The sequence below is a fragment of the Stegastes partitus genome, unplaced genomic scaffold, assembly GCF_000690725.1.
Source record: "Stegastes partitus isolate 25-593 unplaced genomic scaffold, Stegastes_partitus-1.0.2 Scaffold25, whole genome shotgun sequence".
NCBI classification, from domain to species: Eukaryota; Metazoa; Chordata; class Actinopteri; family Pomacentridae; genus Stegastes; species Stegastes partitus.
Genome location: NW_007577756.1, coordinates 854,020 through 871,186, shown reverse-complemented (window position 1 = coordinate 871,186; position 17,167 = coordinate 854,020). Strand labels below are relative to the sequence as shown.

The 17,167-nt window shown below is 42.2% G+C and overlaps 1 protein-coding gene across 1 annotated transcript in view; it reads left to right on the top strand.

Moving 5' to 3' along the window:
- btbd8 (BTB domain containing 8) overlaps positions 1-15,307 on the top strand; it is a 36,313-nt gene extending 21,006 nt beyond the window's left edge. The window contains exons 10-19 of the mRNA XM_008297172.1: positions 269-371; positions 876-1,058; positions 1,156-1,326; positions 2,901-3,030; positions 3,983-4,044; positions 5,837-6,380; positions 7,054-7,141; positions 9,628-9,746; positions 9,837-11,783; positions 14,376-15,307. Coding sequence (XP_008295394.1) covers positions 269-371; positions 876-1,058; positions 1,156-1,326; positions 2,901-3,030; positions 3,983-4,044; positions 5,837-6,380; positions 7,054-7,141; positions 9,628-9,746; positions 9,837-11,783; positions 14,376-14,875 — 3,847 coding nt within the window. The 3' untranslated portion in view covers positions 14,876-15,307. The remainder of the gene's footprint in view (positions 1-268; positions 372-875; positions 1,059-1,155; positions 1,327-2,900; positions 3,031-3,982; positions 4,045-5,836; positions 6,381-7,053; positions 7,142-9,627; positions 9,747-9,836; positions 11,784-14,375) is intronic.
- The last annotated feature ends 1,860 nt before the right edge of the window (positions 15,308-17,167 follow it).

The following is a 17,167-nucleotide window of genomic DNA, read 5'->3' as shown; positions in this document are numbered from 1 at the left end:
TCTCCCTGCAAGGTATTGCAGGTTGTTGCACCACAGTCTCCATTCTGTTTATATCTGTTTCCCATGAGATCACGTGAGGTGGTGCTCTGCTCCTTGACTGCTCCCAGTGGCACAATAACCTTAATATTGTTCTGTAGTTTGTTGTTATTTTCAAATCTTGAAGTGTGGCCGTGTGTGAGACTAGTGAGAACAATGTTTATGAAGTATCTTCTTATGTGCAATTGGATTTCCAAATCTCTAAAAAAAACTTTTCAATGTGTGTTTTCAGGTGGGTTGCTGAACATTTTGTGAAAGCCTGGTGCGAGAGAAACTTTTCCCTCTTGCCCCCTGAGCTCCACAGAGCCTGTCTGACTGCTGTAACTGAAGCCATGGTGAGTTCTTCCCTCCCAGACTCATCAGCTGTACTGTATTCATGTAATAGCGCAAATATCATCAACCAGTTCTCCAGTGTTTTTCCACAGGAAGGAAATTTGAGCATGATCTAATCAAAGATGACCTTTATTAAATTCTCAGTTATTAAAGACGGGGTGATTTAGGGATATGATGTGGATGCAGACAGATGGGGAGTGAGCCAGGCTTGTAATTGATAATTGAGTCCTGAGCCTGTTCTTTCTCTCTCTAAAAGGAGGTGGTGTGCCTTCTGTGAGTAAAGCAAGACAAAACTACTGTTGTTCACTCTTGGCACGCACTGAGATTCAGAGCTGGCCAAGAGCTGTTGCACAATGTGGGGAATCCCTTCGCTGATCAATAGGTCCAGGGCAGGAATGAAAGAGTAAAGAGAATAGATATTTACTATTCGGTTGTGCTCATTTGACTTTATTTTGTGTTCTCACGTAGCGTGTTGCTTTAGCGTGTTGATAGATGTTTCCATTCAGACTGTGCAGAATGCAGTGACCATGCTCTGTGGCACTGAGCAGTTGATTGGCAGCCTCCCCGAAGTCAAGTGGGCCCAGCAGGTGAGGAGCCTGGCCACCGAGCTCCAGGAGGAGAGCCTGCACGTCATCGTCCAGCACTTCCCCAGAATCATCCACACTCAGGCCTTCCACGATCTTCAAAGGGTAAGCTGGTGGCAGAGTCATGCTAAAGTGCTCATATGATCTTAGGAGATATCCGCCATAGACCCTAATGGTTTTCTCTTGGTGTCTGACACTGCAGAGGGAACAGTTTACCAGAGAGCCGACGTTGTTGAAGAAGCTGTGTTCAGCCATCAGGGAAGGCGTGACTGTGGATAACTGCTGTGACCTTTTCACTGCCGTGCACTGTCTTTGCCTAGACGACTTTGAGGAGGATTTTTTTCTGGAGCAGCGAGAGCAAAAACAAGAGGAGGTGAAACAAAGTAGATTCTTATTACATCATACTGTCGGCATTAAAGTTCTCACTGCATCATTATAGCGCAGTTAAAATTAAACATTCTCACACAGCTAGGTGGCCCTTTGTTCTAGTTTGAACTAGAAAACTTAAGCTAAGGCACCTTATTGTGATGAACAAACTGCACTGTAGTTCATTTTAAAGGTGCTAAGAAGTTTTCTTGTGAACAAGCAAATATTTACAGTTAATTGTCACTTGCAAGCCTGTTAAGACCCACTGAACCGTGATAGTCCCAATGGAAACATGCCAGGTTGAAATAAACCAGCATTCTCCTGTATGTTAATGCCACATACATCATACGTCTGCTACTCACTCGTGGCACCAAATGTGTATGAATTCGCAGCTGAAAGTCGTCCCCAACATAGGCACCATGTAATCCTGTTTAACCCTCTGAACCCCGGCCTGTTTCTGAGTAGTTTCTGCTTCTGTCACATTTTTACTCACTGTGGGCTCATTTTTCACCACATTATATTAAGTCCTGCAACTCCATGAAAACGACAAGAACATGGCCAGAAGTAGTGAGAACTCAAAAATGTATTTATTCAGATTTTTCTATGAAAATAATAAAAACATACTTAAATTAAAATGTACAACATTTTTCAAGGTGCCCACAGTTTTAAAAATAACAAGACTTTGGGGTTCAGCGGGTTAAGAAATCTTTGCTAAAACTACAGTGACTAGCTGTTGAAGGAAATTATGTCGCTCTTTTTTAAGAATGAAAAGCCGAGAGCTACAGCCTCAATGTAGTCAGGCTGGTAACATTGACAAATGAGAGACTGAACGTGTTGATTGCGGTCTTTCAGAAGAATTTGATGTCAATATCAAAAGCGTGCAATATCCGCATCTCTAAATATCAACACAAGTAAGAAAGGGCTCTGAGTTGTTGCCTCAGTAAGTATTGAAACGGTGTTATGTGGTAGTTTATTGTGTTTCAAGTTGTACAATTAATACCTCATGTACTCAGTAAGCTAAAGGTCAAGATCGAGTGAGAGAATTTAGCCTAATCAATCAATATCCTGGGAAACAGTTTAAAATCCAATCGTGTAAGCAAGTTAAGCTCGTGAGGTGACTTCCAGGAGAAAGTGACCTGGCTGCTCATGTTAAAGCGCATAACCCCTGTAAATACTGTACAGCATGGCAGGATGGATTAGGCCGAGGGAGGCTGTGACGTGTGCCAGCGGCCTCTTCACTAATCTGGCTGTGTATCTGCTGCTGAAGGGTGTGTGTGGTTCGTAAGGCGGAAGAGGCAGCGGTAGCTCCTCCCCGCCTTCCAGCCCTGTTTTCATAATCAGCCGTGGAAACAGGAGTGTGGGCATCAGCCGGTGACATCACAGACTCTGCTCAAGGCAGCTCAAGTGGATTCTGCAACGGAGACCGAGGGGGAGGGAGGGGCAGAGGCTGGGGGAGACGGGGAGGAGGGAGGGGTATTTGTTGCCATGGTGAAAGGTTCTTCAAGCAGCTGCTGATTCGCTTGTGCTTTAGCGCACCCCTTCCATTCTTCTCCTCCCTCTCTCCTCTGTATTAACCGCCAGCCGTTCAGGCAGGAGATTTGTACGCTACGCGGGCGGCTCTGGACCTTCCTGCTCCAGACCTTTTACGCGGTTCGCCACACGCAGGGATGGGAGACTCTGTCGTCCAAACACAGGGAGAGGATACTAGCAGGTAAAGAATGATTTCCAATCCGTGAGCTCTTTTTTTCAGTCATACTGCAGTGTGTGGATGTGTTTTTTCTCTCTCTCTCTCCCTCTTCCTAACCCAGCCGTGTGTTGGAGCAGTCGTTCTGCATCATTAGACATGAACCAAAGCCCTTGGAGCATATGCTGTTGACCGATTTAGCGCATCTCAGATTCCTTTAACACAGCAAACTGCCCACTACTAACCCATTTATTGTCTGGCCTGAGCTGTGTTTGTTCATTTTGTCTGTTTCTTAAGCTACATTTCAACTGTCTTTAGTAGATGAGTGCAACATGGTAAATGCACCAGATGCGCCATGCTTGTTTTTAAAGGGTGGAAGGCTGGATTCCTATGTTTTGCGGGTCTGCACATGTTAATAAGCATCCTCACAGACAAACAAGATGCTGCTTCCTTACTGTTGAGCGAGTAATGTGTTGAAATGCACTGCATGAATATTTTATTTGGCTGTGTATCAGCGTGTGCCTGTTACTGGTACATTTCTTGTCAATGTAATCAGATTCCAGGTCTCGTATGCAAACATAGCAACTGCACTTTGGCAAATAGAGTAAATTTTTACCATATTTATATTTGATCAGATGAGACAAATCATTATGATGTGAAATTGTTATAAATGAAGTGTGGAAATGGCCATATTTTGTTTAAAAGAGTGCATACCAGACACGGCTGACAGATCGGTGCATTGATTTATTGTTTGTTTCCTTGCGGTCAGGAGGTAAACACTGGGTGTGGAAACGTGAATTTGTGAATGAAAAGAATGGCTGCTCTGGCTCAGATAATGAAGGACCCAGGCAGCGTCTTGAAAAGAATTGGTGCAGCCCTCTCTATCTGTGTTATGCTCAGATTTGAATAATTTGTTTTGCACGCAAAATACTAAGTGGCATATTGGTGAGTTCATCCTGCTTTTATCATGTTTTGACAGATGCTATTGATAAAGGGGACAATCGGAGACTTGGTAAAAAGCCTGTATTCACTAGCTCACAGGTAAAATTCAACAATTTTGTTTTAAAGTCTTATTATTTTTACACTAAAAACAAGAAACCATTTAACTTTTTTCCTTAACCAGGATTGTTTTTGACTCAGTTGATGATGTAAACGTACAAGGCTGTTTTGTTAGCTCAGTGGAATCCATGTAAGTTGCAATCCCGGTAAGTTTGTGGCCATCAGATGCCATATGTCATAACTGCCCCACCCTCACCGCAAAGAGATACAGTATGAAATGAGCAGCAAGGCCTCTCTAAACAGATGTATAGCTAAGATAAGCCTGCTGAGGCGATCCAGATAGGGATTGCCAGGATATTAGGCATGAGTGGTTAAGAGCGGTGAGCTCCAACAGAGCTCGCAGGAACTAGTCTGATGCAGTCAAGAGGAATTTAGTCTGTCTTTGGTGTTTTTGTGACAGTTCTTGAATTTGCAAGATACAATTTCACTATGTGAATACGCCATTGACACTAAACAGCAATTAGGGGTTCCCGATTTAGTCACAAAAAGACACGAAAAGTCGAACAAGAAGTGCGATTTCTTCTTCCCATCAATATCACCAAAAAACATAAAAGTAAGAAATTAACTCATAATCCTCTGAACCTCAAAACACAACAGCAGGTTTTAAAGGCATTTCATTTTATTTTTTATTTTATAAATGGCCAAAATGACAAAATTTATTATGATTAAAGGAGTCATTGGATTGTCAGCTTTCAGACTTTCAGGTCCTGGAGCTACTCATCTGTGACGTGCCATGGTGTATTATCAAAATCATTTTATTATACATTTGGTTTACATTATGGTACAAAAATAAATGATTTGCGCTAACCAGATTCTTTAAAAAGAAAAAGAAATCTGTGCTATTTGACGCATCCTTCAAGCCATTCGTGACTAAGTTGCTAAAGTTCTGGGATTTTTTTGCTAAAATGGGCTGAACTGCAGTCTGTGTTTACGTGGAGCCCAGAGGTCACAAGCATAGAAACAAATGAACAATGGAAGCTGCAAAATATACTTTTTTCTGTTATTTTTGTTTAGTTTTTTTCCCAGGTAACACTTTTTTATGATTCATGGCGCTGTAGCTGTGTCATACTGCACAAGAGATGTTTTTGAGTTATTTCTGCTTTTAGCCATTGTGGTGCTGTTTCCATAGAGGTGAAGGACTTTATATTACAGTGAGGATGGAGCCCACAGTGAGCAAAAATGTGACAGGAGTACAAAAACAGCCAGGAACTGCTTTTTGGTTCAGGGGATTAAAGTCAAGAAAAAAGACACAGTGGGATAGACAGTGGGCTGCACGGTGGAGCGGTGGTTAGCACCGTCGCCTCACAGCAAGAACATCCCCGGTTAGGAGTTTGCATGTTCGTGCGTTCTCTCTGGGTTCTCCGGCTTCCTCCAACAGTCCAAAAACATGTTGAGGTTAATTGGTGATTCTAAATTGTCCGTAAGTGTGAATGTGAGTGTGCTTGGTTGTCTGTCTTTAAGTGTAGCCCTGTGATAGACTGGCGACCTGTCCAGAGTCAGCTGGGATAGACTCCAGCCCCCCCATGACCCGAGTGAGGATTGAGCGGTGTATAGATAATGGATGGATGGGATAAATATTGGGTTCTGCTGATTTAGCACTAATTTTAGTGATCAAGATGCTATATAGATCTCAGGCAGCATCATTTCTGCTGGTATGCTCTGGTGGCGCATTTTAAAATGTCTAATGTCACTCAGTTTCTTATGACTATGCTCTTTTTTTTTAAGTTTACCTGAGTTATACAGTTACGTGACTCCTGTGCTTTTTTCCCTGCAGTCAAGAGTTGTAAAATGCTCTTCATCTGCACCTGAGAGTCCCCCTGTGCACAGGACCCAGAGGGTGTCTGAAAACAGAAATCCTTCCTCTCGTAGTGCTGCATCAGCCATGAAGTCTGATGGACTGGGAACAGCTAACAAATCAGGAGATGGTCCCACATCCAAGACAAAAAACATGAAGAAACCCGGAGACAGGAGTGTAGCACCCAAAGCAAAGACAGCATCATCCGGCACACCAGTTGTCAATGGCACAGGAGCAGCAGGGGCCAGACGGGATGTAGCCAGTGCCAACGGCCCCAGAGGCTCTCATGGGGCCAAAGAGCAAGAGAAAAAGCCAAACCCAGGTGCACGGCCTAAAACCTCTCCCCCGAGCTGCACGTCTACAAGTCAGACAGCAGGAATGAAGGCTCAGAAGAGCTCAGCAGGAAAGGCTGATAACACTGCTGGCACCGCCCAGGCCCAGCCCAGCGCTTCATCCACATCAGGCAGCGCCTCGCCAGAGAACGGTGCCAGCAGCCCTCGCAATGACACCCACTCCATTCCAGGTTTACACTCTTTATTGACTTCTTTACATTTCATCATTGCGACTGACACCAATTACTGTGTTGTACATCACTGCAGCCAAGCTGAAGTGTCATCAAGTGAGCTCCAGGGATAGTGCTGTCGCTGAAATATGAAAGGACCTGCAGACTAATTAGTATGATGAATGTTGTGCTATGGCCTAAAGGGATTTTTTAGAAGACAAGGGCAGTATCATGTATGAATGTTGATTTATCAGGAAGCTAAACACATGTGGCTGTCCTTGGCAGCCTGCTGGTATCAGACTAACAGCAAAACAGCAGAGGTCAAAGCCCTCTGCAGCTGTCACACAGTGCGCAGTGACTGATCACTTTGAGCCTTTGTGGTGAGTTAGAGAGGTGCGGTAATCCCAACTGATATTGGTGCTCACAGCTCAAGTGGGCCTCAGCTGTCTGTCCTGCTGGTACAAGCGCAGCATGTGTCCCTGTACTCCGCCCCGAAAGAGACCACATGTCTGAAATGTGAGCTGCACAGCACATTATCCTATCCCACTATGTATCCCTACTACTCTGGTGGTGATTTGTTTCAGATAGAAAGATGTGTGACTCAGTGGAAAAGATACATGTGTAGCCTTATTGGGATTGTTCCTAAACAAACCTGTCATTTTTACATTTTTGTGGGTCTTTTTCTGGGTTTTAGGTGCAAAGCCCAAACACCAGGCCAAGGCAGTGAACAAATCCCTACTGACAAAACCTCCTCAGAAGTCAGATACAACAAAGACCAGCAGGTGAGATTTACTTGTGGCATCATACCTAATAATTTACTCAATCAAATGCTATCAAAAGATGAACCAAGGAGGGCAGCTTTATACTGCAGTGACATCTAAGGCCAAAGTGAGTAAAAATGTGGCAGAACCCCCCAAACTGCTGGGGGTTCAGAGGGTTAAACTCTGGGTCAGACTCACTACTGAATATACATCCTAAAATTCAGCCTTGGTGATTTTCTAATTGCATTGTGTCAAATGACAATTTTAATTTTAAATCAAAAAAAGCACCATTCTACCACCTAAGGCCTTAAAAATGCAACAGGCCTAACAATAACAATTACCTGCACACAAGCCAACATTAACCCTATTCAGGACTTTTGTGGTCTTTTGGACCCCAGGCCATTTGGTTTAGGTGATGGGAATTGTTTTTTTTTATTTTTGAAGATTTCCTTTTTTTACATTAACTTATCGTAAAATGTATTTCATATAAAATATAAAAGTCTATAATGAATACCAACCAGTATTTTGCACATATTCTTTCTTGGGGCCAATGGACCCCGAAATACCTTCTTCATATATGTAGAAGGTCTTTGCCATACATGGCAACATGAAAGTCCTGAATAGGGTTAAAGAAAGACCATTGTACAATGTTCAAACAATGTGTAACCTGTATTTCTGAAAGAAATGAACTCAGGTTTGCTTCACACCTGATCTATACCTACCTTTCTGGAAATATTTGGTTTGTCCGACTACAACAGCCGTGTGTCCAAAAAGAGTTTTTACACTTGCTGAAGGTGGTTTTTGAGTTTATATAGGAAGAATTAATGCACTTCTTGGGAGATGGAAGCACCTTTTCTGAATATGTTCTGACACTGAGAACATATAACTCACACGACTGATCCACTGTTTCTGCTTTTTTAATTGCCTCCAACTGTGGTCAGCATGAACCATGGCTGACAACAGCTGACATGAAAGAATAATTACAGCTTTACTGATAGAAGACAATTCCTAAAGAGGCCTCTTCATTTTTCCAGTGTAGAAAAGTTGTGTTTCTTCTTTTTTTTTAGTTTTTGTGGTGGTTGGGAAACAACTGGTTTTGTTTCCAACTACTTCTACTCTTTTCTTACAGCCTGTGAGCCAGTCTGTGACGTAGCCTATATCATAACCATCTCAGCACACTCTGTAGCGTAGTTTGTTTGCGACTTTTCAAAAGCTCGCTTTCCAGTTATATCGAAACACGGCTAACTCCTCATTGGTGGGATAATTACAATAAATGGTGAACTCATGCAAATAAGAAGACTGTGAATGACTTGCATCTTTCAGAATATGGATGTATTTGTAGGACAAAACCAGCTGAGTTACCCCAAAAAGCATCATGACAATTCAAATCCAGACACCCTGTCAGAACTTTGTATCAGTCTATAACACACATACAGTGAATTAAGCCAATCAGTTAAAAATTTAAGCAAGAAAAAAATAAACTTTGCTGTTTGTTTTATGTTGCATTGCATTCCGGGCCTGGAAAACAAAACAAACATGCATCAGACTGTCTGTTTATTCATGTAAATGTAGGGCAAAAGATGGGAGCTGCAGCAGAATATCACCTGTTTTGTTTTTTTAGGTCACACGTGGTTGTCAGGAGGATAAAAGCAGCTGTGTAGCGTATTCTGACAAGCCTCTTATCTGTCCTTCAAAGATGTTAAAAATATCTGTTTCACAGTCAGCATCATCCAAACGCTGTCTATCCTGGGAGCGCATGAATATTTAATCATCTCCCTAGAAAGCTGCCATGTAAGTTAGCCAATATTTTGCTGATAGCTTGATAAAACATAACGACGTTGCATTACTGAGTTGGCTTCTTTTGCAAAGAAACACATGGTGCGAATAACAATCACCTGTGCAGATGCCAAATTTTGTTTCTCTGGATCCTTGTGCACTGGCTCACTGACGTTAGGTGTGTGTTCTGGGCAGGCAGTTTATTTGAATCTCAAATCTAAATTTGAGTGACAAAACTAGTCAATTGTACATTGTATGTTTTTAAACCTGACCAGTAATGTTGAAGACAGTCGTGACAATCTTAGGTAGATTGTGTGAAACTCTTCTGGGTAAAATCCCTCTTATATGTCAGATATTGAAGAGATTTTGAAAATCCTTCGACCTTGAACACACAGCAAATCTCAAACTGTACAAATGTGCTCTCTGAGTTCCTGAATCCAGACTTCAAAGCCAGGAAAGAACACCCTTCACAAGGACACAACTTGGAATTCTTTGCATTGATAATCAGCTCATGTCTCAGAAGCTTGCCCTTGAGAAAATGGGAAGAAAAAAAAAAAAACATTGCTGCCCCCCGCTGGTGTTAAATATTAATTCACGGTTTACTTTCCATCTAGCACTTCTCATAAATAATTTTATGATATGAACCAGAGCTATTCATTAAATGGGATATGGTGGTAAAATAATTTGTGGTCACTTTGTTGTTTTATGGTTTGGTCCGTCTGTGTCATCAGTCCCACCAATAAGTCAAGTGTGAGAGAAAAAGCCAAGACAGCTGCAGCAGAGAAAGCGTCTGCAGGAGTGACCGCAGCAAGAGCAGACACCAGGGGAAGAAGCACACCAGAACACCACGGTGAGACGTTCAAAGTCTGCATAATTCAACCGTGGATCAATAAACTGTGGCAAAGTACTAATGCTCTGATCTATTTTTACTCTGGTTTAGTCGCCAAGCATGGGTCCTCTGTGAAAAAGCCAGCTTCTCCCAGGAAAGAAGACAGCAAGGATGGGGTGAAAACTTCAGCAGCAGACAAAGCAGCCAGTGAACCTCCTAAAAAGAAGATCACGAAACCTGCTTCAGGGAATGGAGCCACAGCTAAATCCAGTGCGAAACAAGTAAAAGCCTCTTCGGCCCCCTCCAAGCAATCCTCAGTAGCAGCTGCCAAGTCTGGACCAAAGCCGAAAAGTAGTACCGATGTATCCTCAGAGAAAGCTTCACCAAAAACTGGAGGAACCTCCAAAACTTCTACCGCTGCCTCCAAGAAATCTGAAACTAAAGGAAAAGAGGCAGTGGCTGGGAAAAAATCAGACGATAAAACGTGTCCAACTAAAAACTCTGGAGACGCTGTGGAGCCAAAACATATCACAGAGCTGGTGCCCTCTGATCAGGCTGCAGCACACAGTGCACAGCCAACAAGTCAAGGTGGAGGGGAGTCACTTCATTTAGAATCAAGCCCTAACCAGAGTTTTCAGAAGGCTGATATACAGTCAGAAGATGCTGCTGGTGCAGGAGATGAGACCGACATTACACCAACAGCTAACAACACCCCCCAAGTCAAACCTGCTCAGGCAGAAGGTTGCAAACAGACTGAAGGGAGTAAAGCGAAACAGTCTCAAAGCGGTGTCATTCCTGCTCATATCAGTGGAGGACAAGTCCACGAGGTCAGCTCACCAAATTCCCCGAGAGACACTGAACGCCCCTTAGACACCCCCTGCAGCATGGGGAGCACCGACACTCCCTTAGAGGACTCCTGGAGTGGCATCCACCAACAGGTCAGCCCAGAATCAGAGACTGGCAGCACACACACCACCTCCTCTGACGACATCAAGCCCCGATCAGAGGACTACGACGCAGGTGGCTCACAAGATGACGACTGCTCCAACGACAGAGGCGTGTCCAAGTGCGGCACCATGCGCTGTCATGACTTCTTGGGTCGCAGCAGCAGTGACACCAGCACCCCAGAGGAGTTAAAGATGTATGAAGGCGGGGCCGGGCTGAGAGTGGAGGTGCGACTACGTGGGAAAGACGCAGAGACCACAAGCGAGGAGGAGGCGGTGAGGCGACGCCCTCGTTCCTGGTTACAAAGAGACGAGGCTCAGGTGGAGGAGGACCAGTCAGAAGTTGAGGCCACCGTGACGGTAAAAAGCATCCCAGACCACCAGCTCTTCTCCTCTGAGGAGGAAGAAGAAGATGATGATGAAGAAGAAACAGAAGATGAGAGGTCGGAAGTTGAAGTGATTCAAGGTCAGGCTCCGCTGCCGCCAACGGAACCCTCCCCCCACTTTCAGGGGATTGTCAACTTAGCTTTTGATGACGACGGCGTGGATCAGGAGAACGACCAGCCTGACTACCAGTCGACGTCTAACTTCCGTCGGTCGGTCCTACTCTCTGTTGACGAGTGTGAAGAGTTGGGCTCAGAAGAAGGCGGCGTCCAAACTCCGCCTCAGCAGTCAGACGATGCTTTGACTCCCTGTGATGTTTTCGAATCCGACTCCGCAGCTCCTCAGTCTGACTACGCCCCATCCGGTGACCTGCAGAACCACCTGCCACTACATGTTGAAAATACGGGTATGAAGCACAAAAAACACGAGGAAGACCAGGAAGAAAAATCCTCTGTATTCCTTACAGAGCTCCAGGACCCGGTGCAGGAGGAGAGTAACCACATCCAAGTGGAGGGAATAAAGTCCAGCTGTCCTCCTCTGGACTCTGACACCAGAGACCTGCCTCCCCAGGAGCGTCCATGCCACCTGGATCTGCGGCACACTGAACAGTACAACGGAGGGATGAGCAAAAATCACACCTCAGAAAGCAAGAAAGCTGATTTACATCTAGACTTAAATGAGCCTCAGCTGACAGGGGACTCTCCTGTACATGCTGCACAGTCTCCAGCAGGTAATGTATAATCTACGGACCCCTTCTAGACCCCAAATCCAAACCCATCTTCTCTCCCCAAACTCCATCAGTGAAGGTGTAGTTTATCCCCGCAATATTCATTCTCCTTTGCTCTGATTCCTAGTCCTTACCTACTTCCAGTAGATACCTAATCCCACCTTCAGAAAAAGGATATTATTGAGAATACTAGTTTAGTAACTAGTGACAATATACAAGTTCAAATTCAAATGAAATCTGTGGTCATCATATTTCCATAGGTAAAAGCTTGCTTCTCATCTCAACCCATTGATTGTGTAGCTGTTGTAAATTTGAATTTGCAACATCAATATCCTTTTAAAAGATGGAAATTGATCTCATCAAAACAGTTAACCTAAAGTGTGCATTTAAACAACTGACCTACCTTTAGTCAAAAGGCGCTTAGGCCGTGGTAACTCAGTTTACACAAAAAAGGGAAAAGCAGTGTACATTTCACTAAGACTGATCATAGAATTGTATTTGTCAAAAAGAATCTGCCTTGTGACAAGGCCTGTGACATAGTTATACCAATGCACTTTTATGTACATAAAAATAAGATTTTTTGATTATTTTTGTCATTTCTTTTATGCAGTGGAGGAGTCTTTGGCCTTTTTTAAGCCATAGATAATCTGACATAGTTGACGGTGCTACAAACAGCATTTTAACATCAGTATATCTTTGCTAAATCAATCTTGAATTGTTAGTATAATCACGAGTATAAATAGACCGTTTTAGGGATATTTTTTCCTGCCATGCCACCGACAGTGACACCCCTCCTGTCTCAGGATATGCTGCTATGTCTCTTCTTTCTGATGCTCCATGCATGTCACTTTCTGTTTTGATTTATTATATAGAATAAATATGTTTGGCTTTTCATTCACTACACCGCTGCCGTTTTGAGAAACTTAGATTCCCAGCAAATCAGCCGTGATGCAGGGAGCTAAAAGAAAATCTTGCAGGATTAAAATCGGACCTTTGCGTCAATCAATCGGGGAAAAACATTCTGTTTAGAGTTGTTATTTTGGCCGTTCACAAAATGCAGCCACACCAACAACTTCTTTGACACGATGTCAGGTAATTCGGAGTGGACTCTGATTAAACATTCAGTGAACGTTAAATAAGTCAGAACTAGCAGTCTCCATTAGGTAAGGCCAGTTCAGAGTTATGAGAACACGTAGTCTGTTTCTCTGCCCACTAAAAACTCCAGCCCTACATATCAGGACCTTGTGGTTTATTGTGTGAATCGCACTACAGCATCGCTGGACGCAGCTCAGCTTCTCAGTGATGTTTTTGTTTACTGTAATAATACTAACATCTGAAAATTATTTTTCAAAGATTTTTGATGTTAAAATGTTAAATGTAGCGCCTTTAAAAATTGCGATCAGGTAAATTACAAAGCAAGCAATGATTTTTTTTCAAATTTCTGGAAAGTGACTACCTGACATAAAAGTCCAAATATACAGAATGTTTGTACAACATATAAGAAACTAAACTGCCACTGCTTCTCAGAAAAGATTGTTACTCTGGGAAACTTTTCCCTTGCATCTCCGTGCGGTTTCTCTTTATTTATATCCAAGAATGTACTTGTTCCTGAGTTTTTTGTTTGTTTATTTTGCACTGCATACATGCATGCTATTTTTTAAAATTACTTTGTCATCTCCCTACACCACCTTTTATTTATGTGTTCATTTACGTTTGATTTTTCCATCACCTCCTGTCACACCCAGTAGACCTGTGTCTAGATAGATGTCCATCTTTTACGAGAACAGTGTTTTGTTGTCTATAAGCTTTTGTTTAGTAGGTTTTGTGTAGTGTCAGTAGCCTCCTCTGTAAAGTATGTGATGTTTGTCTAGGGCAGCTGTCATGGTTCTGCCATGTCTCTCTTTTTTCACTATCATATTCAGAAAAAGAAATCCTGCTGCACCATTACCAATGCAAACATGTGAATTATTTTTGTTTTCAAACAGTGATTAGTTACATAATCGTTTGCTATTTTTGAATTGTTAAAAATAGAGAACACAAAGAATGTCAAAAGAAACATGGTGGTGTGCCATCTTCTGTTGCTACTAAGTAAAGCTTGCACTTAGGTTTTTTTGTGACAGTATTTAAGTCTGTTCATGAGGTCTGCCTGTTCAAAGACCTGCACGTAAATCTCTAAACATATCACTGTTACTTCCTGACAAATGCAAAGTTCACTGGTGCTGGCAATGCATGGCTTACTTTGTTTGAACGGGTGGATAAAGAGATGCATTCAGAAAAGCATTCCTCTGTGCGTTACCTTTAAAGCAACTGTCTACCCTTTGACATGCATATTTGAAGTGATGGGTGAACTTTGATTTCTTAAATTTGAAATTGGTGTTGGTATTGCCATTTTCTTGACCATCATCAGTATCACTGCTTCCTCTCTGATGTCCTCACCAAACATCACTATGGAATGTTTTTAAAGGGCACAGTTGCATTAAGGGTAAACTTCTAGTTATCTGTGTTTTATTTTAGTAGGCAGTCTCTGAAATGAAAAAAAGAACTGTGGAGGAGTGATTCAGTTTGTCATTTTGCAGTATTGTCAATTGTTTTTAGGGGACAATGGTTGTGACAGATTGGATCAAACCTGCAAACATGACCGCCGACCGTCCAAAGCCCTCTCTCCCATTTACGAGATGGATGTGGGAGAAGCCTTTGAGCACTGTTCGGACAAGGACAGGAATGTTAAACAACATATGGAGGAAGAAAAGCAAAGAGTGGACGGGGACAAAACCAGTGAGTTTGCAGAGCGGGACTGGAGTTTGCTCAGGCAGCTCCTCTCAGATCACGAATCCAATCTGGGCGTCATAAACCCCGTGCCTGAGGAGCTCAACCTGGCCCAGTACCTTATCAAGCAGACTCTGTCCCTGTCGCGTGACTGCCTGGACTCGCAGGCCTTCCTGTCGCCAGAGAAGGAGACCTTCAAGCGCTGGGCAGAGCTCATCTCGCCCATGGAGGACTCCTCCACCAGCATCACTGTGACCAGCTTCTCCCCAGAAGACGCTGCATCTCCACAGGGGGAGTGGACCATCGTGGAACTGGAAACACATCACTGACCACACAGAGGAGAGCCTGCCGGACAGTCAACGCCTTCTGTTGGAACTCATTACATTGATTTTGTCTTAATTTATTATAATTTATAACGCATCTGTCTCTTTATATCTTTTTCTCTTGGACTCTACAGACCTCTGGACTTTGCAGCAGTTTATTTGCGTTCCCCATTACGCCCGTAGTGGACTTTCTTGACACAAATGGGCTGTTATGCATGCTGATACTTTTGTATGTTTGACTGTTTAATTGGTGTTGCTTCTGAAGCTCTAGAAAAAAATAAGACTCAGAAAAAAAATCATTTCTTTCTCAGAAATTTTATTTCTTGACAGTCTTCTAATAATACGGTTGACTGAAGTTTCTTAAAGAAAAGTAATATTGGCCGATTGGCTTGCATTTAGTGTCATACTGAAAATAAAAGTTTGTGTTTCGAAAAAAAACCCCAATGTGTTTGTCACTGTCCTGTCACAGACATATCGTACACCAAGTTAGATGCAGTTTTTTATTCTTTGTTTATTTTTTTTAGTACAGTTTAAAACTATAGAATTTTTCTGTAAATTTATATTTCATTTTAGTTATTTTTGAAACTGCTCCAGCTCAATTAGTTTTTAAACACTATCCATATACTCCCTCTGCTTGACATTACTTTAGCTTCCAGCACTACTGTGAGGAACCTTGGAGTTATTTTTGACCAGGATATGTCCTTTACCATAAATAAAACACGTCTACATGTTTACCTTCTTTCACCTGCACAAAATTGTCAAGATCACGACCATCTTGTCTCGGAGTGATGCTGAAAAACTAGTCCATGTGTTTGTTACTTCTGAACCAATGTAATTCCTTATTATCAGTATGTCCCAGTACCTCTGAAAAACCTCCAATTGATCCAAACTAGACTTCTGACAGAAGCCAGCGAGGGAGATTTTATGTCTCCCACGTTAGCTTCTCTTCATTGGCTGCAAAACCCAAACTCCATCGTATCTTAAAGACTTTATTGCACCATATTATCCCAACATAGTTCTTTACTTATAGACGGCACGCTTGCTTGTGCTTCCTAGAGTTTCCACAAGTAGCGGAACAGACCTTTATACCGATAAGTAGTATTTTGAGTGGAATACACCTTTAAAACTATAAGTACTTGAACACAAAGTACTAATTGGGTGGAATAAGCCCTAAAGCTGTAAGTTGTATTTTGGTTAAAATAAAACTTTAAAAGTATAAGCAGTATTTTAGGTGGAATAAACCTTTAAAACTGTACTATAGTACTATTTATGTACTTTGACAGAGACTAATTTTTTGGGCAGACTAAACCTTTAAAATTTTAGGCGCCTTAACAGAAAACAATATTTTGGATTGAATAAACCTTAAAAACTATTAATACTTCGACAGACAGTACAATTTTAGAAGAAAAAAAAAACTAAATGTAATATTTGGGGTGGCTCAGCACTTCCAGGTTTCTTCCTGGTAAAGGGCAGTTTTTTCTTTGGCGCAAAAATACCTAAATTATTTTAACACACCCATCTGCTCAACAATATATGGTGAGATTCAGGATTTTACATTAAGTTAGTTGTTTTTGCAATTTAAAAAAAATAAAAATATATATTTCAACCACTAAACAAAGCTTTTATACGAGAAAACACCCAAACTAACAAGACAGCGACCTCTAGCGGCAAAACAAGAGTTGTGCTGCGTTCAGGGTCCAGCTGTGTTTCAACTGAATTTTATCAGTAAATCAGAACCGATAACTTACCTTTAACCAGCAGGTGATGGAGACACACACAGAAGCTGCTCCTCAGTGGAAAACAACCATTATAGTGAGCACATCCCTGCAGGTAATAACTCTGAACTTTCCCACATTTTGATGGATTGTTTTCTGATGACAGTTCAGCTTGCTAGCTTTCTAGCTAGCGCGCTACCGCCAGAAAAAAACGAGCAAAATAGGCTAATAAAAGTTGGTAAAACGTAGCTTATTAGACCATATCTGTCTTTTAACAGATAAGTTAATCTAATTACTTTAAACAGAGAAGTTAATTTCATTATCTTCGGTTCGTTTCTCCAGAACCACGATGCTAACAGGATGCTAATGGCGCAGCAGCACTGAATCAGGTTTTCTGACGACGGTTCGTTAAATTAGCACGGGTTTGGTAGCTTTCTAGCTAACGCGCTACCGCCATAAAAAACGAGCAAAATAAGCTAATAAAAGTTGGTAAATGTAACTTATTAGGCTATATATGTCATTTAACAGATAATTCAATATAATTACTTTAAACAGAGAAGTTAATTTAAGTATCTTCCATTCG